General features: G+C 48.2%; 1 protein-coding gene across 1 annotated transcript in view; it reads left to right on the top strand.

Moving 5' to 3' along the window:
• Positions 1 to 6,852: 6,852 nt before the first annotated feature.
• SORL1 (sortilin related receptor 1) overlaps positions 6,853 to 21,697 on the top strand; it is a 158,838-nt gene continuing 143,993 nt past the window's right edge. Inside the window, exon 1 of the mRNA XM_044751649.2 lies at positions 6,853 to 7,527. Coding sequence (XP_044607584.1) covers positions 7,252 to 7,527 — 276 coding nt within the window. The 5' untranslated portion in view covers positions 6,853 to 7,251. The remainder of the gene's footprint in view (positions 7,528 to 21,697) is intronic.

The following is a 21,697-nucleotide window of genomic DNA, read 5'->3' as shown; positions in this document are numbered from 1 at the left end:
CAGACTGTGAAGTATTCCATGGCGTCATTATCACAGAATAGCAGGCTTTGAGAATTAAGAATAGTCTTAATTTGCACTTCGTTGGGTTTTTCATTTACATAATGTTAGAATGCAAAGAAAATTCATACACAAAATCCACTGCTAATTTAGCATTGAAATTCTTGTTTAAATAAACCCTGAAAGGAAAAGGATTTTTCACTTAGCCCTCAGTTTAGGTGGTTGGGCAGTTTTCTGACTCTGGCGCTGTGTCAAACCCCAAATGAGAACGTATTTGCCTCTGAGTAGATCTGTTGGTATGATCCAAACCCTAATCACCGTTTCAATAATTTATTCGGTGTTGGAGGATTTAATATAATTTGTTTAAGGGCTCTGAGAAAACGTATCCTTGATGCAGGGCCTCATTAAAAGCGCTGGCAGTTTTGAGTCTGGTGGGAATGATCATTTTAACAGGTGTTAATTCAGCCGATGACACCATGTAAAATTTCCAGCGTGATGGGTTTAGGGAGAAGCATGATCCGTGGTGCCCTGTAAAAGGGCCCAGGCACGATAAACATACTCTGGGTGTTGGAGCAGGAGAGGGACAAAAGGGGCAATTTGGAGCATGTGTTTTGTTTTTGGGTGAAATGGCTGACTCCTGAAGAAGTGCTTTCGGGCCCCCCTGGGGCTGCACAGTCCGGCAAATCACCCTCCATCACAGTACTGATACGAATTAGATGAGGCTCTCCATTCCAGGTTCCCCCTCTCCACATCTTGCCCTTTGCCTTCCCCGCCTCCCGCTCTGGGCACCACCCTACCTATTTGCTCCCACACCCTACCTCGCTGCCACCCTCCTACCTTGGAGCCTTTCCTCATTCTCCTGACACAGAAAACACCTTCCTGCTCCTCCTGGACACAGAAATTTCAGCCTCTCTCCTTCCATCTCCCCTCCTCCCTGGTACACGCACTTGAAACCACTGCTCGAAAGATCTTGTTCTGCAGAAAGGTTTCCCCAGTTCACCTTCCCCGAACCCATTGATCATCATTTTTTTCCCCCAAAACAGACCTCTTTCTGTTGTTAAAAGATAAACTGGGGCATATTACAAATTTTAAGAGTTTATTTGAGCGAAAATTGATTCGAATGGGGCAGCACCAAACTTGAAATGGTTAGGAGCGCTCCCCAGACAGGAGCCAGGGAGAGACTTATATAGAGAAGGTATGGAAGCAAAGAAAGGAAACTATTTGATTGGCTACCGCTTAAAGCCTAGTTGGCTATTTGTGATTGACTGTCCTTAGGTTTGGATTTCTTAACCTTGGGGCAGAGACACACGTAGATTTGGGTTTGTTTAAGTAGGCCGCCACTGCCTTAGAGCCACTTCAATCTAATCGCCTTCTTGTCTAATTAACACTACGTTCACATATTTCTGCTATTTTTGTTTATCCGTCTTCACTTTCTTCAAGTTCCTTGCGGGTCGTGGCTGGATGCTTTACAGACACCCTATTATCCCTATCATCAGGCAGTCGGTTAAGACTAGGTCATACATAAAAGGACATTGCAACAGAACGACTCTCTTCTTGGCTAGGCTGACTGACCTGGTGCTGCCATGACCCTCAGCCTTCTTTCTAGCATCCTTTGGCCAGGCCTCTAGGATGGGAAATTCAGTCTCCCAAGAGCAGTGATTCAAAATCGATCTTCCTTATAGAACCAACTGCCAATGGGTGTGAGTAACGGGGGTGGGGTAATTCCACCCCCTAGCTGTTCCTTTCAGCCCAACAGGATATAATCTATTAAGTGCAAGACAGGAGAATAGATCCATAGATTTAATCATAATTTAGAAAAGAAGCTAAGTACCAAGATAAAGGAAGGCAGAACCTCATCGACATCTCAAGAGAGGCATAAATCAAGGTTGCAGGGCTTGGAGGGGGGGTAGGGGGGAAAATGGGCAGAATCAAGAAGTGACCTTTTAGTTGAAGAGTTAACAATGGCCAGAGGGGGGAGGATTTTTATGTTCGTTTTTCCTGGGGGCAGGAAAATGGAAGGAGGGTTTCTGGGGATTCTGGATTTGGCCCAGAGAGAGGTGGGCCCAAAAGCCAGCATGGGCATCTACTACCCTGTCTTGCTGGCTGCAAGAGTGCTTCGGGCATCTGTTGAACTAAAGTGAGTCTTGCCCCAGCTGCCTGACAGTGCTTCCCGTCACTCCACTGCCCAAAGCCGTGCTCACTCAGTTATTGTATTGCAAAGACTCCAGGGGAAGGGTACATAGCCTTTGACACGTAATTATTCAGGGGTTTTCAAAGAATCTCTAGTTTTAGTTCCTCCCATTCACTCCAAACTCAGGAGGGAGAGTCCTATTCTTCTGTATTCACACGGAAGGAGATCATTTCCTAGCGACCCTCCGCAAGCCATTATCTCACATCAGGAGGTTTTATCCTTGCGTCTACATAACAACAGACGTTTCTAGGTTTTTGCTTCACACACTTTGTGAGAAAGGTCTAAATACTTTCTTGTTACAGAAGTTCAAGTTGATTTTCTGAGAGATCATGGCGGGACACCCAGGGTCAGCAGTGCAACCAAGACTCGCGGGCAGCCTCTAAAACCTGTGCTTCTTCACAGATTTTAACCCAAATCCTTCATTTGAAAATTTGAAACCAAATCCCTCATTAAATTGATCTTCTAGAAAAGGACAGAAAACAGGATTGGATTTGTGAGTTTTGTGACATTCTTCCCCACTTGAGCATCACACCTTGGCTAGGCGCCCAGGGCAACAGTGGGGTTGAGGCTGAGGACCTGGACAACTCAGTCTCTCCTTCCTGGTTTGGTTCACACTGCCCCACCCCACACAGGACTCAAACACCAGCTCTTCTCTCTTCCTAAGGGAGGTAGCAGATGTGGTAGAAAAAGTCAGAGAAGGGGCCGGCCTGGTGGCCTAGTGGTTAAGTTCACGAATTCCACTTTCGTGGCCTAGGGTTCGCAGGTTTGGATCCTGGGCGTGGACCTGCACACTGCTCATCAAGGCACACTATGGTGGCATCCCACATACAAAATAGAGAAAGAGTTGCACGGATGTTAGCTCAGGGACAATCTTCCTCAAGCAAAAAGAGGAAGATTGGCAAGAGATGTTAGCTCAGGGCCAATCTTTGTCACTAGAAAAATAAAAAGAGAACCTGGGTTTGAATCTAAACTCTTACACTTACAAACTGCAGGACTTTGGGCAAGTCACGTAATCTTCCTATCTGAGCCTTAATTCTCAAACTCTGTAAAATGGGGGTGTCAATAATGCCTGCTTTGGCCCACTTCGAAGGGTTGCTGTGAGATGAAATCTGACAGACACTGCTGTTAGAATGCTATGCAAATATAAATCATTGCTATGCAAAAGTAAGTTACTACTATTTCTAGAACCTCCTCTTTGAATTTAATTTATTCAAGAGTGAGAATATAAGTTACTTGTTCTATGTTCCGGGTACATCTGTATTTAAACCTCATCAGTGATCCTAGGCTTTGCCCTAACTAAGGAATTTTTGGCAACAGCAAGAGAAAGAGTTATTTCTTTGGGGCAGGGGGGGTATTCCTGTCCTACCCTGGTTGGTGAGGTCAATGGTAGTTACTTGGCTAAAGTGATGTGGAAGAGGGAATAAAGTTCACCGCCAAGTGCTGGAGGGCCCCTTTTCTGAATTTCAGTGACTTAGAGGTCTGGTTGTGACTCAGAGAGGCAGCTTTGGGAGAAAGAAGTGGAGGGCATAGAGCAGTAAGGAAAGTTCTGAGATTCAACTACACTGGCCCCTTAACCACGCCCCAGCCCTCACCACAGGGCAAAAGGAGGGGTCACCCCTCCCCTTCATTCATATACACACGTCCTATAAAAATCACGGAGCACCCACCATGGCCAGGGTTATGCTGGGCACTAGGAACATGGCTGAGCAAGACAAACTTGGTGTTGCCCTCCGCTGCTTGCAGTTTAAGCGGAAGATGGAGTGAAGTAATGTGACCAGAGAGGAAGTATCAAAGACTGCAGGGGTCTTAGAGTCTTAGAGGGAGGGGGTGCAACCTAGGCTAGGCGCAGAGGGAGGCCTCTGGGAACCTGAAGGATGAATAGGAGTTGCCAGGCCAGATGCTGGGGGGAGGGTGAGCAGAAACACCCCGGCATTTAGGAAGGCCACGAGGGGAGAGAGAGGAGAACAGAAAGAAGTCCAGCCAGGTTTTGGGATATTTTTTTCCCTTCTCTTCATGGCTGTCCTTTAAATGTGACTCCACCTGAATAAAAACGTGGGATGCTGTGACCTCTGGGTGGTTTTTCCCTAGCCTCATCTCCAGCCCTAGCTCAGGATGGCCTGGGATGGGCAGAAGGACAGGGGGAGGTGGTTTAAAGTCTGACCACAGGCTCAAGATGTTTGTAGACACAGCTGTGAGTCCAGTATGAAATTCCTATGCATGTTGACTTTCCTCGTGATGTTGGGGCACATCAAGAGCCAGGCCACGCAAGTTGGGGTAGAGGGAGAGGAAGGTCCTGCCTTCTCTCTGTCTACATTCCCACCCCAACGCAGATGTTACTTTGGAGGCATGGAGGAAGTGTTGGCTTGTTTACAACCCAGATCGGGTTTTGAAGCTGGGAGGAACACCCCGCTCAATTGCACAATTCAGCTCCAACCCCTCTCCTGGGCGGCCTGGCCTGTGGCTGCTCCCATCTCATGCCCAGGTGGAGGGGTCCTAAAGGGGGTGGGGAATGATCAGGGCTGCAAGGTCTCTTTTCATTTCACATATGAAGAAACCAATCCCCAGAGAGGTGAGACGACCAGGACAAAAATCGCACAGTAACTTGGTTGCAAAGCCAGGACCAGAATCCATGTCTCCAATGCCACCTGCATACGCAACTCCTATCTGGAGCCTTCACGATTTGCACAGTTATTTCATTTTACATATATTATCTCATCTGGTACTCTCAGTAGTCCTTTGTGATTGGTAGGGATTAAGATCCTTATGTTGCAGAGGAGAAACTAAAGCTTGGAGAGGTTATTTGGCCAAGTCCCCAGAGTAAATGTGGACCTTCTGACTCAAAATTCAGCATGCTTTCCACTGTGCCCTGCGGTTAGGAGGCACACACGGTCTCGTGGTTTGCTGATTATCCACCTGGGAACGGCTTGGCACGTAGATAATGATTACAAAGGAGGGCTTTCAAGGAATAAATGAACTATGTTTGAGCATTCTTGCCAGTTCTCCAGCATCAAGTTGCAAATCAAAATCAAAATCAGCGAGTGGCTGGCCCTGCTCTAGGAAGGCTTCCCCGCAGACTGCCATCCGAACCTCAGGCCAGCGGTCTGTGTGGGAAAAGCAGCTCCCTGTCTTTAAATCCACACTTAGGGTGCACGTATCTCTGTTATCTGCTGGGACTCTGACACTTGCTCTTGTAGAGAAGGTTCTCATTAAATACGTGTTGGAAAAAACAATAATTGAACCATCTACAAGGTGTTCTGACTTGAGGCATGTGCCTCTCATTTTCCTTTGGGGATTAAATGGCGCTGGAGGCGTCTCTGCTGCCGGTCTCCGGAGGCCACAGGGTGGTCCACTCCCGGTATGATGATACTGACGAGACGGTGCTGGTCTAGGTGGAGAGTGGCGGCTGGCAGCGGTTTGGTGGCTTTCCCAGAGTATAAGTGATTTGCTTGGTGGGGAGACCTGGGTGGTTCTGTGATTATGCTGGGATGGACAGAAAGACTGCAGGAGATCTGACTGCGGGAGGAAGTGGGGGTGGAAGGAGGTGGGGACTGCAGAACCTGAGGCCAGTCTCCAGCAAGTCTTGGTATGGGGTGGGGGAGGGTGGTAGAATGTCGGATTTAGGGAGGTGAGGCAAGGCTGTCCCTCCTTTGGCAGGCTGTCACCCATGGTGCTGGGTAGGGGAAGGGGGCTATGTGAGCTAACCGGAAAGTACTAGAGACAGCAGGGGTAGGAATCAAGCTACTGTGGTTTGGTGAGGACGTGGAGCATTTTGGGGGCCCTGAACTGGCCACCCCCTCCTCCCTCTAAACCAAGGGCTTGTATGCGGGGGTAGACGTAGTCTCCTTCAGCCCTGCTCCCTGTCTTTAGTCTTACCAGAAAGCAGGATCTGAGTCCAGAGCGCAGTGAAACACAAAACGAAACAGAGGAGGCACGGTGGATAGGCCTTGACTGCTCCCACAAACCTGCAAAAAAAGATTTACCTTGGGTGTGCCTCAGCAGTTCCAACTGCAGAGGTTTTATCTCCTTGTGTTTCAAAGAGAGACTGGATCTCCAAGCTGAATTTAGGGTTAAAGTGTGTCCTCCCCACTCTTTGGGTGTCTGTCCTAGTGGCAAGCCTTATATCCCTGGGGTAGAGTACTTGCAGCAGTGTTGGCTGCGGGCTGAAGGGATTGGTATATATGCCCATTTTCTGGCTGTGGTAGGGTGGCTCAGTGCTTGGTCACCCTGGAGGGGTCACCAGCAAGCCACTGTGCTGCCGGCCCTGTGTCAGGCACAGGTATTCATATGTGCAAGCAACCACTGTATAGCTGTTTAATTGTCCAGGCGTGGCAAGTCCCCGGTCAACTGTACCCTTGCTTTTACTGCCTCCGTGCAGGGTGTATATTTACTGTGCTTGGGGCAAGGGCAGTTTAGCTCGATCAAGGGTAGTTTTTGGCTGTGGCCACTTCAAATGCGTTCCGGTGCCCGGAGTAGTTGGAACTCTGTGAGTTTCACAACGGGGAAGGGTTCATCTGGACTCTAATTTGCACTCTGCTCTCTTGGGCTCTCGGCTCTCACTGGGAGCTGGGGATGCAGCAGGAGGCGGGGACGGTCGTCATGTGGCGGGACAGGGGGCCGTGGAGTCAGGCAAGGAGCCTGGCCACGGTTTAGGATGACCTCCACACGACCCGGCAGGGCAGGTAACTAAGTCCAGCGAAAACGAGCAAGCCGCACGTAACTCTCGATTGCCCCAGGGCGGCCGACGAGGTGTCCCGCGGGCGCTCGCTGCCTTGACTTCCCCATCCCCAAGTGGGGGAGGGGCCGGAGTCGCCGCCGAGGCGGCCGAGCGGAGAAAGTGCGCGAAGGCGACGCGGCTGCGAACCTCACACGTGACGGCGCCGCGCCGAGCCGAGCGGGACCCGGTGGCGGCGGTGGCGGCGGGCGCAGCGGGGCGGCCCGGAGCGGCGCGGGCGGCCTGGAGTCCCGGGAGCGGCGCGCGCGGCCCCGGCCCGGCCGCTCTCTCAGCCTCGCGCTGCACATTCTCTCCTGGCGGCGGCGCCACCTGCAGTAGCGTTCGCCCGAACATGGCGACACGGAGCAGCAGGAGGGAGTCGCGACTCCCCTTCCTATTCGCCCTGGTCGCGCTGCTGCCGCCCGGGGCTCTCTGCGAGGTGTGGACGCAGACCCTGCACGGCGGCCGCGCGCCCCTGCCCCAGGACCAGGGCTTCCTCGTGGTGCGGGGCGACCCGCGCGAGCTGCGGCTGTGGGCGCGCGAGGCTGCCCGCGGGGCGGACGAGAAGCCGCTCCGGAGGCGCCGGAGCGCTGCCCTGCAGCCGGAGCCCATCAAGGTGTATGGACAGGTGAGCAGTTTGCAACCCGCCTTCCCCCTGCGCCTTCCTCTCCCTGCGCTTCCTCACCCCCGCATCCATCCTTTGCAGTCGCCTCCCAGGTGCAGGCACCACTGGGGACTTCCCGGCTTGCATTTGTTTTTTCCCCCTCACATGAGTACAACCGTCAGCACTTGAATTGCATTGATCTTTCCTTCTTCCTGTCGATTTTAGCAAACGTGTTCCAGGTAACTCGTGGGGTGCAGTGCCTGTTTCCCCGGGATCTGTGCACTCTGGTGTAGTTTCCGGCAGGTATAGGAGGGCTGCAGCTTCATTTTACATATGGATACAAAACGGATTTTCTTTAGTGTATCATCAGTTGGCAGTAGGGGCGAGCGCCCTGCGGTTGCAGTACACTTACACAGAACAGTGAGAGGAGGGGGTTTCCACACTTAGCATTTTTAACCACAATTAAGGTGGGCAAACCTGGAGTGGAAGCTTGCCTGTCTTGGTATAGCCAAAGCAAGAGGGGAGTGTGTGTGTGTAAGGGCTGAATTTTTTGGGGGGGGGTGGTGGTGAGGTTCTATCCTTTCCTCCCTCCCCTTCAGGATATTGACATTATGTTGGACAGGAGTATCCCTTATGCCACTTGGATATGAAAGACTCCAAGAATTTGGTGGGCATTATTATTCAATAAGTGATTTATTTCTACCCAGGCAATAGGTTTATTATCTCATAAGTAATGTGAATTTCACTTTTATGGCCAGACTTACTGCTAGGAATTGCAAGCCGAGTTTGTAGGTTAGTATCAGCTTTGGCAAAATTAATTTGACCATGTTATTGCCTCACAAGACTCCCAGTCCGGCGGTTAAGATTGACATCAGCACAACCAGCAGGTTGGTGGGGGAGAGAAAGGGGGACCACTGGAGGTGGTAAATTGCACCATTTTTAGAGTCAAAATGCTCCCTTTTAAAGTAGAAATTAAAAGATTAGTCTGGGTTCTGCCTCTCTTCCCTATTTTTCTTTTAGCCGTTTCTTCAGGAAATATATAGAGTTAAATTTTCAACCCTGGGAGCCAGGAAGAACCTTATAAACCATCTTATGCTGCTGTGTCATTTTGTTGATGAAGAAACCAAAGCTGGGAAAGGTGAAGTGACCAGCCCGAGGTCACACGGGGCAGGGTTGCCTGCTCTTTAGTTTTTGTCTGCATTGTCTCAGTGACCTTTGGGGATCAAATAGTTGCCCTGGCTTTATACAATGCTTCTTAAATACTTCATTTTAACGCCTATGAAATATATATATATATATATATATAAATTATAAGTATTATATAGATATATAAAGGGGGAAAGGATAGTGGCGAGAAGCTGGCAGCATTTGGCGCCCATCCGCTGTCAGCCCCTGGGCAAGAGCGTGTGCCAGTGGGCATGGAACTGCTGGTGAGCATGGGCTGCTGGAGCCTGCATACTCTCTTCCCTTGCAGTCCAGATCCTTGTCCCCCACCCCCACCCTACCCCATCCCATCAGAAACTTCTTTTTTGTATTGTTGAAAAGAAGTCGGCAGGTCCTCGCTCTCATCAGGGATGCCAGCATCCCGATGGAGGGGGAGGGAGCAGAAGAAGCTCTCTTGTTCACTGAGTCTTCAAGTCAGCCCCGCTCTGCTGTGGGCTTGAATCAGCTCTCTGGGGTCTGGAGGTGGGGAGGGATGGGAGACAGTCCCTTCCAGAGCTCAGGTCCCCCACAGCTGTAGTTTGGGCTGAGGGAACAGCTTCTTGGTCTCAAAAATAGGCATACAGGTGCTATATCTTCCTTGGGTTTGGTTTGTGAAAGACCCTGGGGATTTGGGGCAAGATAAAGATGAACTGCGTTCTCACTGGGAGTGACTCCGAAACCCTCAGCTTTTTTATTGTGAGCCAGCCAGATTGAGTTTGATTCAGATGAAGGATGGAGAACCAGCAGTCAGACTCAATGAGGAATTCCTACCCACCCTTCCAAGGGTGAAGACACAGGGCAGTATTTTTTCTTCTCCGAGGCTGCCTCCCTAGCCATTGTTCTCTGTTGCCCTGAGGTTATTAAAAGTAGGATTAACTTGAATCTTTAAGGATTTGAGTTAGATAGAAGGAAGAACTTCCTGGTACTGGGTTTTCTGCTACAAGCACTATCAGAAGTAGACCCTTCAGACCACAGGCACAGGAATCAGTGACTGAAGGGGCTTGGCGCGCCCCTCCTGGTGCTCCGGAGGAACTCACATCTATTTGGAATGACCTTTCTAGCAAGGGTGACCATTTACCTCTGCTTTCCCTGGGACCGACCTGGTTTATAAATCGTCCCTGCTGGTTAGGAAAAGCACTGCTTTCACTCTCAAAAGTGTCAGGATGTGGCGTATAAATTGTGGCCCTTCTACGCCTAGCCCTAAGCCAAGCTCCAGTTTATACACCAGCCCCCTGCCCTTTAACTTTTAAACCTAAGGAATTGCAGTGTTTTTCCATAGTATCGCTTGAGTTGAGTGTGGTTTTATATAGGCTTGGGGGTGCAGATGGGGGCAGGGAATTTTTCATCCCTGCTTTTAGAAAACGGTTTAAGGAGACGTTAAAGCAGATGCAAATACAGGCATGTAAATGTGCCGGACGGGACAACCACAACTCTACAGTGAGGTGTTAGTGGGTTGTATGATCTTGGGGGGCATGGGAGATGGCGCGATAAAGGGTCAGTGGGCTCAGACACTCTGCAGCTTCTTGCCCTCTGACCTTTGAGTGGGGTTAAGAGGATGCCTAGCAGCACAGATTAAGGCTGGAAGCAGATGCTGCCTGATTGAGGTAGCCCTAGGGGTGATGCTAAGGCCATGTGTCAGAGATGGAGCTTCAGGGTGAGGAGCAAGGAGAGCCTTTGCAGGGAGGTACCTGCATCTGAGAGAGAGCCCTGTGCTGGAGTCAAAGTGGGTTCTTTTTGTCTGGCTCTGCTAACCTATGGGGTAAACTCGGCTTAGTAGTTTTGGTCGTGTTCATCCTCGTGTTGTCCAGGGTGGGAGACTAGTTTCTGCCATGATTATTTAGAGGCATCTTTGTAATAATGAAATACAGTAGTAGTGGTGAAAACAGTTTGCTATCAGATATTAGAACTTTTCTGCCCAAGTTCAGAGTTCAGAAGTTGAGCCCCTTTAAAAAGGGCCAAGTCCAGGAAGGGGGATTCCATAATTCTTGCCACACTGAATTTCTTCCTGATTTTATGTCACCTTCCTGCCTCTGTGCCGTCATGCTTGCTTTTTCCTCTGCTTGAAATGGCCTTCCCCCGCTCCTGTCTTTCCTGTGAAACTCCTATTCCATTCGTTAGCATCTAAGGAAGACCCCCTGGCATTCCCCGGCTCCAGTGGGCAGAGTTCTCTGGAGCTGGGTTCCAGCACTTAACGTCTTGTGTTGGAACTGCTTGTTTCACTGTCTCATCTCCCTGTTTGCTCCTTGAGGGGATGTGTCAAGTCTTTCTCTTCTCTGTGTCCCTGGCTCTTGGGAGCCCCTTAGAGAATATTTGTGGACCGACTGCCCACCTGGAAGAAGAGAGGCCAGGGGGTAGGAAGCACATCCAAGTGGTAGAAAAGGTATTCAGAGCCCACAAATGGCGAGTGAAAATGAGTTGGCCCACTTGGGGGTGAGGATGCGGGTGGCAGAGCCCAGATTTTCCTGTGCTGTCCTGGGGTTATTTTTAAAGAAAAGCTGGGATTCTGTTGTGCAGAATCCTCCCTTTTAGGGCCATGATGGTATTGCTAATGGTATTGTTTTGGGGAAAAATCCTTTGGAATGGAAGATAGAGCCTAACAGGATTTACAGGTTTATTTTCCTTCCAATGAGCTCTCTCTTCATAATTCCTGCTTTTTAGAGGCCAGGGAGTATTCAGTGTCCTGATTTGAGACCGAAAATAAAGTGTCAGTTACAGCACAAGGCCCTGGGACAAAGAGCCTCCTTTGGGCATGGAATTCTGTTTAGCTTTGGATCTCTTTGGAGTAAGTTCTCGCATGATACACTTGCTTGGGAAAGAATTGGCTGGTTGATTCTGAAGTTAGGATGTTTGACCTGTATGCTTCCAAAATATGAGAAGGCCAAGCGTTTGCTGTTTTTCAAGTTGGCTTCTACGGAGGTGAAGAGTTGCTTGGCTTGTTGGGTTGGCTCGATAAGGGATGTGACCTTGGAAAACTTCCTGGTTCCACTTGGCATCTCTTGTTGTGTGCATTCTTTGCCCGGTCTCTGGTCACTAGTTCCTTATAGCTTGCATGTCTTGGGGCATGGTGGGTGGAGGCTTTGAGAGGTGGAAGGAATGGGGCGAAAGGGGATATGGAGAGGATTGAGGAGATGGAGAAGTAAAGGGATGAAGTGAAAAGCCATCCAGTTTGTTTATTTAGCCTTCAGTAGGTAATACATGCTTACAAAACAAAATTCGTACAAAAGAATACGTAGCGAGAAGTGAATTTCCCTCCCTCTTGTGGCTCCCATTCACTTAGTGCCCCTTCCCAGTTGGCAACCACTGTCATCAGTTTTTCCTGTGTCCTTCAAGAAACATTCTATGCGTATATAACATATATGTACATAAAATTTGAAACTTGAAATATCGGTGGTTTCTGTTATCCCTAGCCCCTGATATCATGAGTAATGAGATTAACTCTAGCTCCAAAATATATTTATAGCATTATAACTGTCAATAGGAAGGGAGTCACCTAAGTGTCATAGTATGAAATAGATTGTTACTTTTTTCTTCAGGCCAAGTGAAAGAAAACTCATTTTCATTCCACTTTGAGGGTTCCTGCGGGCCAGGAGAGCAACATTATGTAGCCCTCTCGTAACTTGAAAAGATGCTAGGGGGCACTTCCCTCGAGATGTAGAGCCCAGATTTGTGAGAATGTCAGAATGTAGAGATTATGGATCTTGGTTTTAACTCATGTTGTTTTCGAGAATGTTTTCTTTATACTCTGTAAAATGAAGTTAATGGTATGCTTAATAAATTGCTTTGAGACCTGGGATCCGGGAGAAAGATGCTAACAGCAACTAACATCCCAAAGCAAAAGACAGATGTTGCAGGAACATTGCATTGTCGTGTTTTGGTCTGTTCCTCCTTAGAGATGACAGCCATCTTTGTATTGTCATTGTTTAATCCCAGGGCCAGAGATATATAGAGCCATCCTTTTTCTGTCCACTGTAATGGACAGACACAGGAGCATTCTAATTATCTGGAGAGCAAGTAATCTAAAAAATAACTTAATTGTCTCTGCTATGTAATTATTTAGTCTCTCTTTTTTAAAGCATCAGTTTACCTTCCTAATTAAATTTTGCTTAAGTGAATATTAAAATGTTTGCATTCTTTGAGCATCTCATATGTGAAATGGCTGGCATAAATGTCCTCAGGGAAAGCCAGTGTGGAGTTTAGAATTTTTGACAATAATTCAGATGCAGATAATTGATAGTTGGCTGCATAGAAATATATTAAAGCTGAGGTATTACATTAACTTTTCCTCCATTTTTTAAGATTTGGTTGTGATGGAAAGTAAAGGAGAGCTCAGTGCATTTTGGGTTTGAATATTCGTTGATTAGTATTTTTCTAGAAGTGGTCTGGGCTGCAGGGGTAAGGCGTTGTCTTTGTTAAGCACAGAACGTTCCTGTGCATTCTCTAGGTACGCCAGAATCCATTGGCACGTGGCATATTCAGTCCAGCCACGTAGATGCAAAAATCAATTTCCCTCCGTTTAAAATGAGCCGCAGTTAATTTCGACCTAATTTATTGGTTTATCGACCTGTGAACCTTGGGCCTTCGAAGAAGTGGCATAGGCAGCCTCCTAGCATTGAAGTGGCTGATGGTGCTATAAATCAGAGAAGGCAGGGTGGGTTGCTGATCAGGATCAAGATTTGGGATTCATCCTATGATATTATGAGACCCTCATTTTTTATTGCAACGTGAGGAATGCTTTGTGCATTTTGGGGTGGGTTCCGTAAAAATAGGACTTTGTGACAATCACGACTACTACAGTAGCGAGTTAAAAATAATTACCAAATTCTGTTATCCGCTGGCTAATTGTTAGTAATAATGGTCACAGTCTTATCATATCACTGCTACTAGTCAAGAGCCGGAAGATCTGATCTTCCCGGCTTCATGACAGATCTAATATAGCGCCGTTTGATAAATCTTTCTGCGATGATGAAAATATTCTATATCCGTGCTGTCCAGTGTGTCCACCAGCCATATATGGCAGTTGAAATGTGGCTGGTATGACTGAAGAATTTATTTTCTTTCATTTAATTTTGATCAATTTAAATTTAAGTTTAAATGGCCACATGTGGCCCTTGGCTACTGTATTAAATGACTTTGACAGGATGTGGGAGGCCTCCTTTTCCCAGTGGTCAACAACCTCTGCTTCACTCAGGAGATAAGCTGTGGTTACAGCCAAGGCGTGCATTTGTTCCCACCACAAATGGAGGAGGGAAAGCAAGAATTGCGGGTGGTAGTCTGAACCCCAGGTTTTGGCGGTTGCTGATTGCCAAATTGAGTATTGGGAGACGGCGGCCTTTCTCTTCTAGGTAGGAATGCATCAGGGGGCCGTGGAGGGAGCCGTGGGTGCAGTGGTTATCTCAGGGGATGTCTCTGCACTGTTGCCTCCTTCTGTCAGTGACTTGGGTGATGAAGGCTGACCTCTGTGCCTTCACTTCTGATGTGGCCTCCCACAAACAGCCCACTTGTACCGGGCTTTGCCGAGGGGTTGTGCAGACCCTGCACGTCTGTTTAGCAGTGAAAGATGTAAACAGTGCCTTAACAGTGGGGCCATCTCACCACCCCTGCCCTCCGCTTCCTGTGTTCTTGTTGACTTACCTCCATGTGGCTGGGTCTGTCTTTCATCCCTGCAACCCTGCAGGCTGGCATGAAGACAAACAGTACAGGCGTGTGGTCTTCATCACTGCATATAACCCCCCCTTCCCAGCTGGCCCTTTAACTTAGCATGCCATTGCTGTTGCTGCCGCTGCAGGCTCTTGGCTTGGAAAATCGGGACCTTCATGATGATTTATCTCCACTCCCCTGAATTAGATTAAAAACACAGCTACGGATTCTCAGAAAGGCAGGCTGATGTGATTACGTCCCAGATCTGAGTGGCAGACAAGGGCAATAAAAGATGTACGTATATTAGACGCATTTTGTGCCATGTTGGGGCTGATGTGCTGTTTATTATCTCCTTCCCCTTTTTTTGTTTTTAAATGAGGAAGGTAACTAATATGGCTTCTATTATTTAGAAAAGAGACTAGCCTGTTGAGTAGAAACCCTCTTCCCTCATACAGCTGCGATTGAAGGGGATCTAGGGGGAAGATGGCTAGAGTGATTCGTACGTGAAATAAACATGGGTTTGAGCCAATGAGTGGGTCCTGAATCGAATGGGTCCTGAATTGGGATTTCGATGTCATAGTTGGTACTGGGGTGAGATCTGTCCTACTTGGATGGGCTAGAGAGGTGAATAGTGTCTTGATGAAATGTTTTAACTCTTAGGAAACCTCTGTGCCCAGAAGAAATTGGGAAAAGCTAGGATGACCTGATTGAGCTTGGAGGGCCTGGGTTAAAAGCTACCTTGGAAGACAGGCTAGTTTAGGGGCTGTCCCTGGGGAGACGCAAGTGGGTGCTTATGAGAGGAGCCATATGTGGGGTTTGGGACCCGGATAAAGGACCCTGTTTCTCTCTCAGCCATGGGGAGACTTTCCAAACAGGTCCCTGTGGGTCTGCCTAGGGACATGGGGAGAAAGACTAGCACTGGCCTGCCCAAAGATGTCCGCAGAGGAACCTGCTGATGGCAGGTAGTGGGGATGGAGCAGAGATGGTTGAGTGGTCCATGAAACTGGGAGTGTGTTGGAAGAGACTTGAATATTTTAAACCTATACTCAATTAATTGAGTGACATGAGACTGTGTACCTATTCCTTACCTCATCTGTGTATATTTAGGTCCCTGAAGTTTTCTTACTGAGTACAGTCATTTGTCACTTAACGATGGGGACACATGAGAAATGCATCATGAAGCGATTTCATCATTGTGCGAACATCGTAGAGTATACTTACGTAGACCTAAATGGTATAGCCTCCTACATACCTAGGCAATATGGTGCTAATCTTATGGCACCATCGTTGTATATGTGGTCCATCATTGACCGAAACGTCGTTATGCGGTGCATGACTATAGTTTAAAAAATAAATCCTGCAGTTAACTGTGCATGTGGTTTGCTGAATTCGGCAAGGTGTGCTGCTGCTGGTGGTGATGGAGGGTGACTGCAGAAACAGGGCCTTGAATCTTTAGAGGAGAAGAATTAAGGAGTGGATGTGGAGAGTTGGAAAGAGGCGCAAGGGTCATCAACTCAGAGTTGGGGGAGTTAAGCAGAGGGGTGACCGGGGGCCTCCGCTGGGCGCCTTGCCCTCCTGGGAGCTGAGAGGGCATCTCATGTGCCTGAGAAATCGGCTCTGCTGTTGTGTGTGAGGTGCTCTTTCCTCTCTGTTCCCTTCCCTCACAGTGTGGTAAAGATGCCACTGGTAAGGTAAGGTCCTGAGGCTTTCTCTTCTGGGATGTAATGTTTAAATTCTTTCCCTTTGGGGCAAGGAGAGTGCTAGGAATCTGATTACCAATGTGCTGGGGCCTTGGGAACCGGCGCTTGTGTTTCCCGGGTTTCTGAGCTCGGCCATGGAATGCAGGGCAGGCGACCTGCGTCCATACTTGGCCATGAGTTCTGAGCTTGCTTCAGGCCTGCAGGGTTTCATCATTTTTACATGTGTCATTGTTTGCTCTTAGGCCTCAAAGTCCCAACTCTGGTGATGCTTGTGTTATTTTTTTATATGGAGCCATTTTGTGAAGAATGGTTTATTTTGGTATAAAGAATATACCAGTAACAAAAGGAAATAATATATTAGCATTTTGAAGTTTATGAAATATATTCATCGACAGCATCTCATCTGATTCTTATAATAGTTGTGTAAGATCGGGAAGATAATTATGATTATTCTCCTTTCACAGATGAGTATCTTGAGGTTCAGAAAGGCGAAGTGACCTACCCAAAGTTATGCAGCTAGTGAGTCGTGGAGACCAAGACTCAACCCCAAGCCCCTGACTGGTCTCATTTACTCTGGCGTATTTGCCTCTTGTAAATATTCCACTGAAACCTTGCTTTCGGCCGCAGTCCACAACGTTTTTGCTATGAACTCTTTTTCCCCCCTTTACAACCTAGAGAGCTCATATAATTCTGCCCTCTCCTTGGCTCTCCTGGCTACACTAATTTCCTTTTAACTTTTCAGCTGTGACAAGTCCCAGGTCCGTCCCTTTCCTGGCGTTTGCCCCTCCCCTGGATCTCTCTCCATCCCCTTTTCCCTCCTTCCTCCGTCTTCATCCTTCTGGGACCTCCTGTAGCTCATGTCTTCAGCGCAGCCATGCTCTTTCCCCAACACGAAGTTATGCACCTCCCCCCCATTTAACAGCTGTAAGTTAACCATTATTCGGGGAATTAATTGTTTAATGTTTGTTTCCCCTACTAATTTAAGAACCAGGAGGCAGGACCTGGAAGTCTGCTGTTTTCCTAACACGTAGCTTGGCATCTGGTATATAGTAAGTGCTCATATTTATTGAATGAATGAAGTGGGGGGCTATTCATGGTGAAGCTGCAGAGCCAAAAAGGAGCGTCGGGGAGAGTGGGTGGTCTGGAACCATCCTAAAGAGCTCATAGAAATGGCTTTGGGTTCATGGGTGAATCCTCATTTAGGGCTAGTCCTGGCTCAGGTGCTCAGCAGCCAGTTAACACCAGTGAGGGGCCTTGCTGTGCTCTCTCTGCCTGTGGGCTCTGCCAAAAAGCAGCGTGTGGAATGCCGCCTCTAAGTCTTCATGTGGGCTTAACCTCATCTGCAGAATGTGGAAGTTGGTTTAGATGTTCTCCAAGGTTCCTTCTGGCCCTGATATTTTCTTCTTTTTCTTACTTACCAACTGGTAAATTAAAATGTGATTATTTTCGGGGCTGGCCCTGTGGCCGAGTGGTTAAGTTCGTGCACTCTGCTGCAGCGGCCCAGTGTTTCTCCACTTTGAATCCTGGGTGCGGACATGGCACTGCTCATCAAGCCATGCTGAGGTGGCGTCCCACATGCCACAATAGAAGGACACACAACTAAGAAAATATACAACTAAGTACTGGGGGGCTTTGGGGAGAAAAAGGAAAAAATAAAATCTTTAAAAAAAAAAGAGGTGATTATTTTCATGACAAAGAGATTTTTTTAATAGGTTCTTTTTAATAGGGAGCCCTCTTGGGACAGTGAAGCATGTCTTTTGCTAAATGACAAAGTGAGGTTCGCTAGGAGGGAGTGGCACAGAGGGGTCAATGGTGGATAGATTCTACTTGACAAAGCTCAATCAGAAATAAAGATAAGGGGGCCAGCCCTGTGGCTGAACTTAGCTGAGTGGTTAACTTAGCACACGCCGCTTTGATGGCCCAGGGTTTCTCCAGTTTGGATCCTGGGCACAGACCTAGCACTGCTCATCAGGCCATGCTGAAGTGGCGTTCCACATAGCGGAGCCGGAAGGACCTGCAACTAGAATATGCAACTATGTACTGGGGGGCAGTGGGGAGAAGAAGAAAAGACAAAAGGAAGATTGGCAGCAGATGTTAGCTGAGGGCCAATCTTTTTTTAAAAAAGAAAAGAAATAAACATAAGTCTCACTGAACTGTTATTGTAAGTCAGAGAAAAGATGATTATCGCTCTTTCTGTAAAGAGAAAGGAAAATGTGTATATCCATCTGTCTTCTACAGAGCTCATGACTCCAGTTAAGGAGACTGTAGTGAAATGCTGTGTCTTTTGGTCCAAGGTCATTTCCCTTTTGTGTTCTCATCTGTAAAATGGGCAGTCTGAATTTATCAGCAAAGTAGTCAGTGAGTTCTGTGGGTGAAGCATCGTGAGCAAACACAAAGTCAAATGAGTGAGCTGAGACTCCACGAGCAGGGGCTCTCTGCAGGGAGCTCTTAAACTAGATTTCAGCTCTCCATGCGAGGGGGGCGTCCAGGGAGCATAATGAGTTTACTAAATATAGTGAGGACACAGTCTGGAACGGGGACACGGAGGGGCGATTTGCATACCTAGCATTTAGGTCGTGCAAACGGATGGTTTGAGAAAACCTTGTTATTCTTGGACCTCTCTGTCCGTCTCTGGTTTCCTTGGGCCCGTCCTTTAGTTCACGGGATTTAGCAGTGCCTCTGTCCTGGCAGTTGAAGGACAGGATATTTGTTTTATTCTTCACTGTAGAATTTTAAAAATGCTGTCTTTGTATTTCACTGCTAGTGAGCCCGAGAAATGAACCAGATTGCCTTATTTGTCCTCCTTGTACTGTGTTCTGGAGAGAAGCTGTGTAGGAGAGATGAGGACGACAGGCTGTAGGTGTCGAGGACATCCTGATCTCTGAACAGTTTGAAAGAGGTGATGGCAGAAGAAATGAATGGAGACGATACGTGACTCATTCTGTTAAGGGCTCCCATCCTCCTGAGTAAGCCTCAGTGACTGCACAGATTTTGGTGGTTTTATTGTAAATTTCTTATTGCCGTCAGACTTGCAACACTTGTTTCCCCCAGAAATGCTCTGTATACTCTTGACAGGTAAGAAATGAATAAAGAGCCTCAAAGGGTGCCTGGCACCTGGTAGGCCTCAGTGCAAACTTACTCGGTCAGTGAATGCAGGAGCAATCAGTACCTTCATTCAACAAGCAATTTCTTGGTCCGTCCTTCTATTGATAACAAACCAGGGCTTGGAGCTTGGGCAGCCGCAGATTCTTCCCCTCGCCCTGAATAATGAGGCAAATCGTATAACCTCTTTTGAACGCCAGGGCAAGCTGGGGGGCTGAGAGTCAATGTGGGATGATGTAGGGGGGGTGGTGGCGAGTGTTGTGAGCTGGGAGTAGACGCTTGCCTGGAGCACATGGCCATTTCTCCAGCCAGGGACCGGGGCCAGGGACTGGGGACCCGGAGGCCTGGGGGGATGCTGCGGCTCTGCAGATGCTGCTGACAGCTCTTGAAGGATTGCTTTGGCCAGAGACCCACTCCTCAGCCTGGCTCCTCTGACTCATTCTAGCTGCATGTTTTGGTAGCATGAAGGATGGAGATGAGATGAAAGAAGCACTGAAGAGTGGGAGCTCTTGGAGCAGCACCTGAGAAGTATGGTTCTTTACACGTCATAGAGGCTTTGTTTTTAATGGAGATGAAATTCACATAACATGAAATTAACCATTTGAAAGTGAACAATTCAGTGGCATTTAGTAATTTACAATGTTGTGCAACTCCTACCTCTATCTAGTTCCAAACCATTTTCACACTCCAGAATAAACCCTCTTACCCATGAAACAGTTACTCCCTACTCCCCCCTCCCCTAGCTCCTGGCAACCACCAATCTGCTCTCTGTTTCTATGGATTTACCTGTTCTGGATATTGCATATAAATGGAATCATGCAATATGTGACCTTTTGTGTCTGGCTTCTTTTACATAGCATAGTGTTTTTGAACTTTCTCCTATATATCTATATATATCAGTAGATATACACTGGCGTATAGCAGTTATATCTAGTATATATCTATGTATATAGATATATACTGGCATATATCAGTATATACAGTGTACATATATATATAGGTAGGTAGATAGATAAGTACTGGCATGTATCAGGCATATATCAGGAGATCATAGAGTTTTAACAGCTACCCAGAATACCCAAAGACAAACCCCCCGCAAAGAGTGAGTCTTCTAGCCGCTATTATGTCCTGGATTCTGCCAGGAGGAAGGGGAGTGGACTCGAGTCATCGTTCCCCACATAAGCTGCATTAGAGACACTGGGGGTGCAATCTTTTAAAAGTGCTGATTCCTGGGCTCCAGTCAGCGGGATTCTGAATCAATGGGTCTGGAGAGGGGCCTTTCTAGTGATTCTGACCATTAGCCGGGTTTGGGACCCCTGAACCCGGGACCTCTTGGGGTGGTTATCTTGACTCTTAACGACCTTCCTGTGAGCCCAGCAGAGCCCGGAGTACCCCTGAGACGCTGTTGTTTATGATGCGGTTTCTGTGGGCAAAGGTCTCCGTGGCATGGGATTTTTCTCTTTTTGCCTTCTGAGGGGAGGCGTTTGGCCCCTCCCTGCTGCTTTGATAGCTCCAATTAATTGTGTTTCATTTGTCAAGCTCCAGCTACGTCCTGTGATCTAGAGATGGGAGAGGGAAGGTTGTTCACACCCCGGGGTGGTGGTTATAACTGACTGCACATCAAGGTTATGTTCCTGGAAAAGCCACCCTTGCAGCCCCTCCCAACCCAGCGGCTTCTGGGTCTGTGTGCCCGCTCCTGTCCACAGCTGTTTGTGGCACTTGAGTGAGCAAGGCTCTTAAGAGTGATCTGGAAACCTGCAGCTGAGGGCTGGTGAGGGGGAAGGCTGGGGGTCAGGCCAGGGGATGGAAAAGGAACCAAGCAAAACGGAAACCACCCATTAAGTGAGGAGACCTAGCTGAGGGACCTGCCAGTGTTCTTGATTGCTAGGGGCTGGCCTGGGCCTCTGGTTTCCTAGTCACTTTCCATGGAGAGCAAGCTTTGACGTCTTCCTCTTTCCCCAGGAGAGGGTGAGGTGGGGGGTGGAGATGAAGACAGAGGGGAGATGGAGAGGAGGAAGGTGAGGCCAGAGAGCAGAATGACGTCTTTGCGTTAATAAAATTGCCAGCCTGCCTGCTGGCTCCACCATCCTCTCAGTGGTGTGTGGATTCCTGTGGCTGACTCTAGGCTGGTGCTTTGGGGGGATGGGCACCTGGGCTGCCTTGGGGATCAGCGGTGACTCAGCCACTGCCGGCGCTCCCCAGGGAGTTACTCCCATGACCAGGATGTGCCCAAGCTGACATCTGGCCAAGCGAAGGAGCTCAACTGTTTGCATGAGTTGCCTAGTGGCCCTCTGACAAACCATTTCTTGCCAAGGATTTTTTTTCCTCCACCCTGGGCTGCCCTTTTCCAGTCGGCTGCTGTTAGGAATAAAAGGGACATCTAATAAAGTAAAAAAGTCTCTCTGTCTCTTTTTTGAAAGGTGTTTCACCAAGCTTCCCTTCTCGGCTTCCTGTGTGAAAAAGCCCTTGGATGTTCGGAGGCTCGTCCTTCATTTTGCTCTCACCCCGTCACCTCTCTTAGGATTGGTTGAGGGGCCTCATAAATCTCCTGT

The sequence above is a fragment of the Equus asinus genome, chromosome 20 (assembly GCF_041296235.1).
Source record: "Equus asinus isolate D_3611 breed Donkey chromosome 20, EquAss-T2T_v2, whole genome shotgun sequence".
Classification (NCBI taxonomy): Eukaryota; Metazoa; Chordata; class Mammalia; order Perissodactyla; family Equidae; genus Equus; species Equus asinus.
This window is presented reverse-complemented; position numbering and strand designations above follow the sequence as displayed.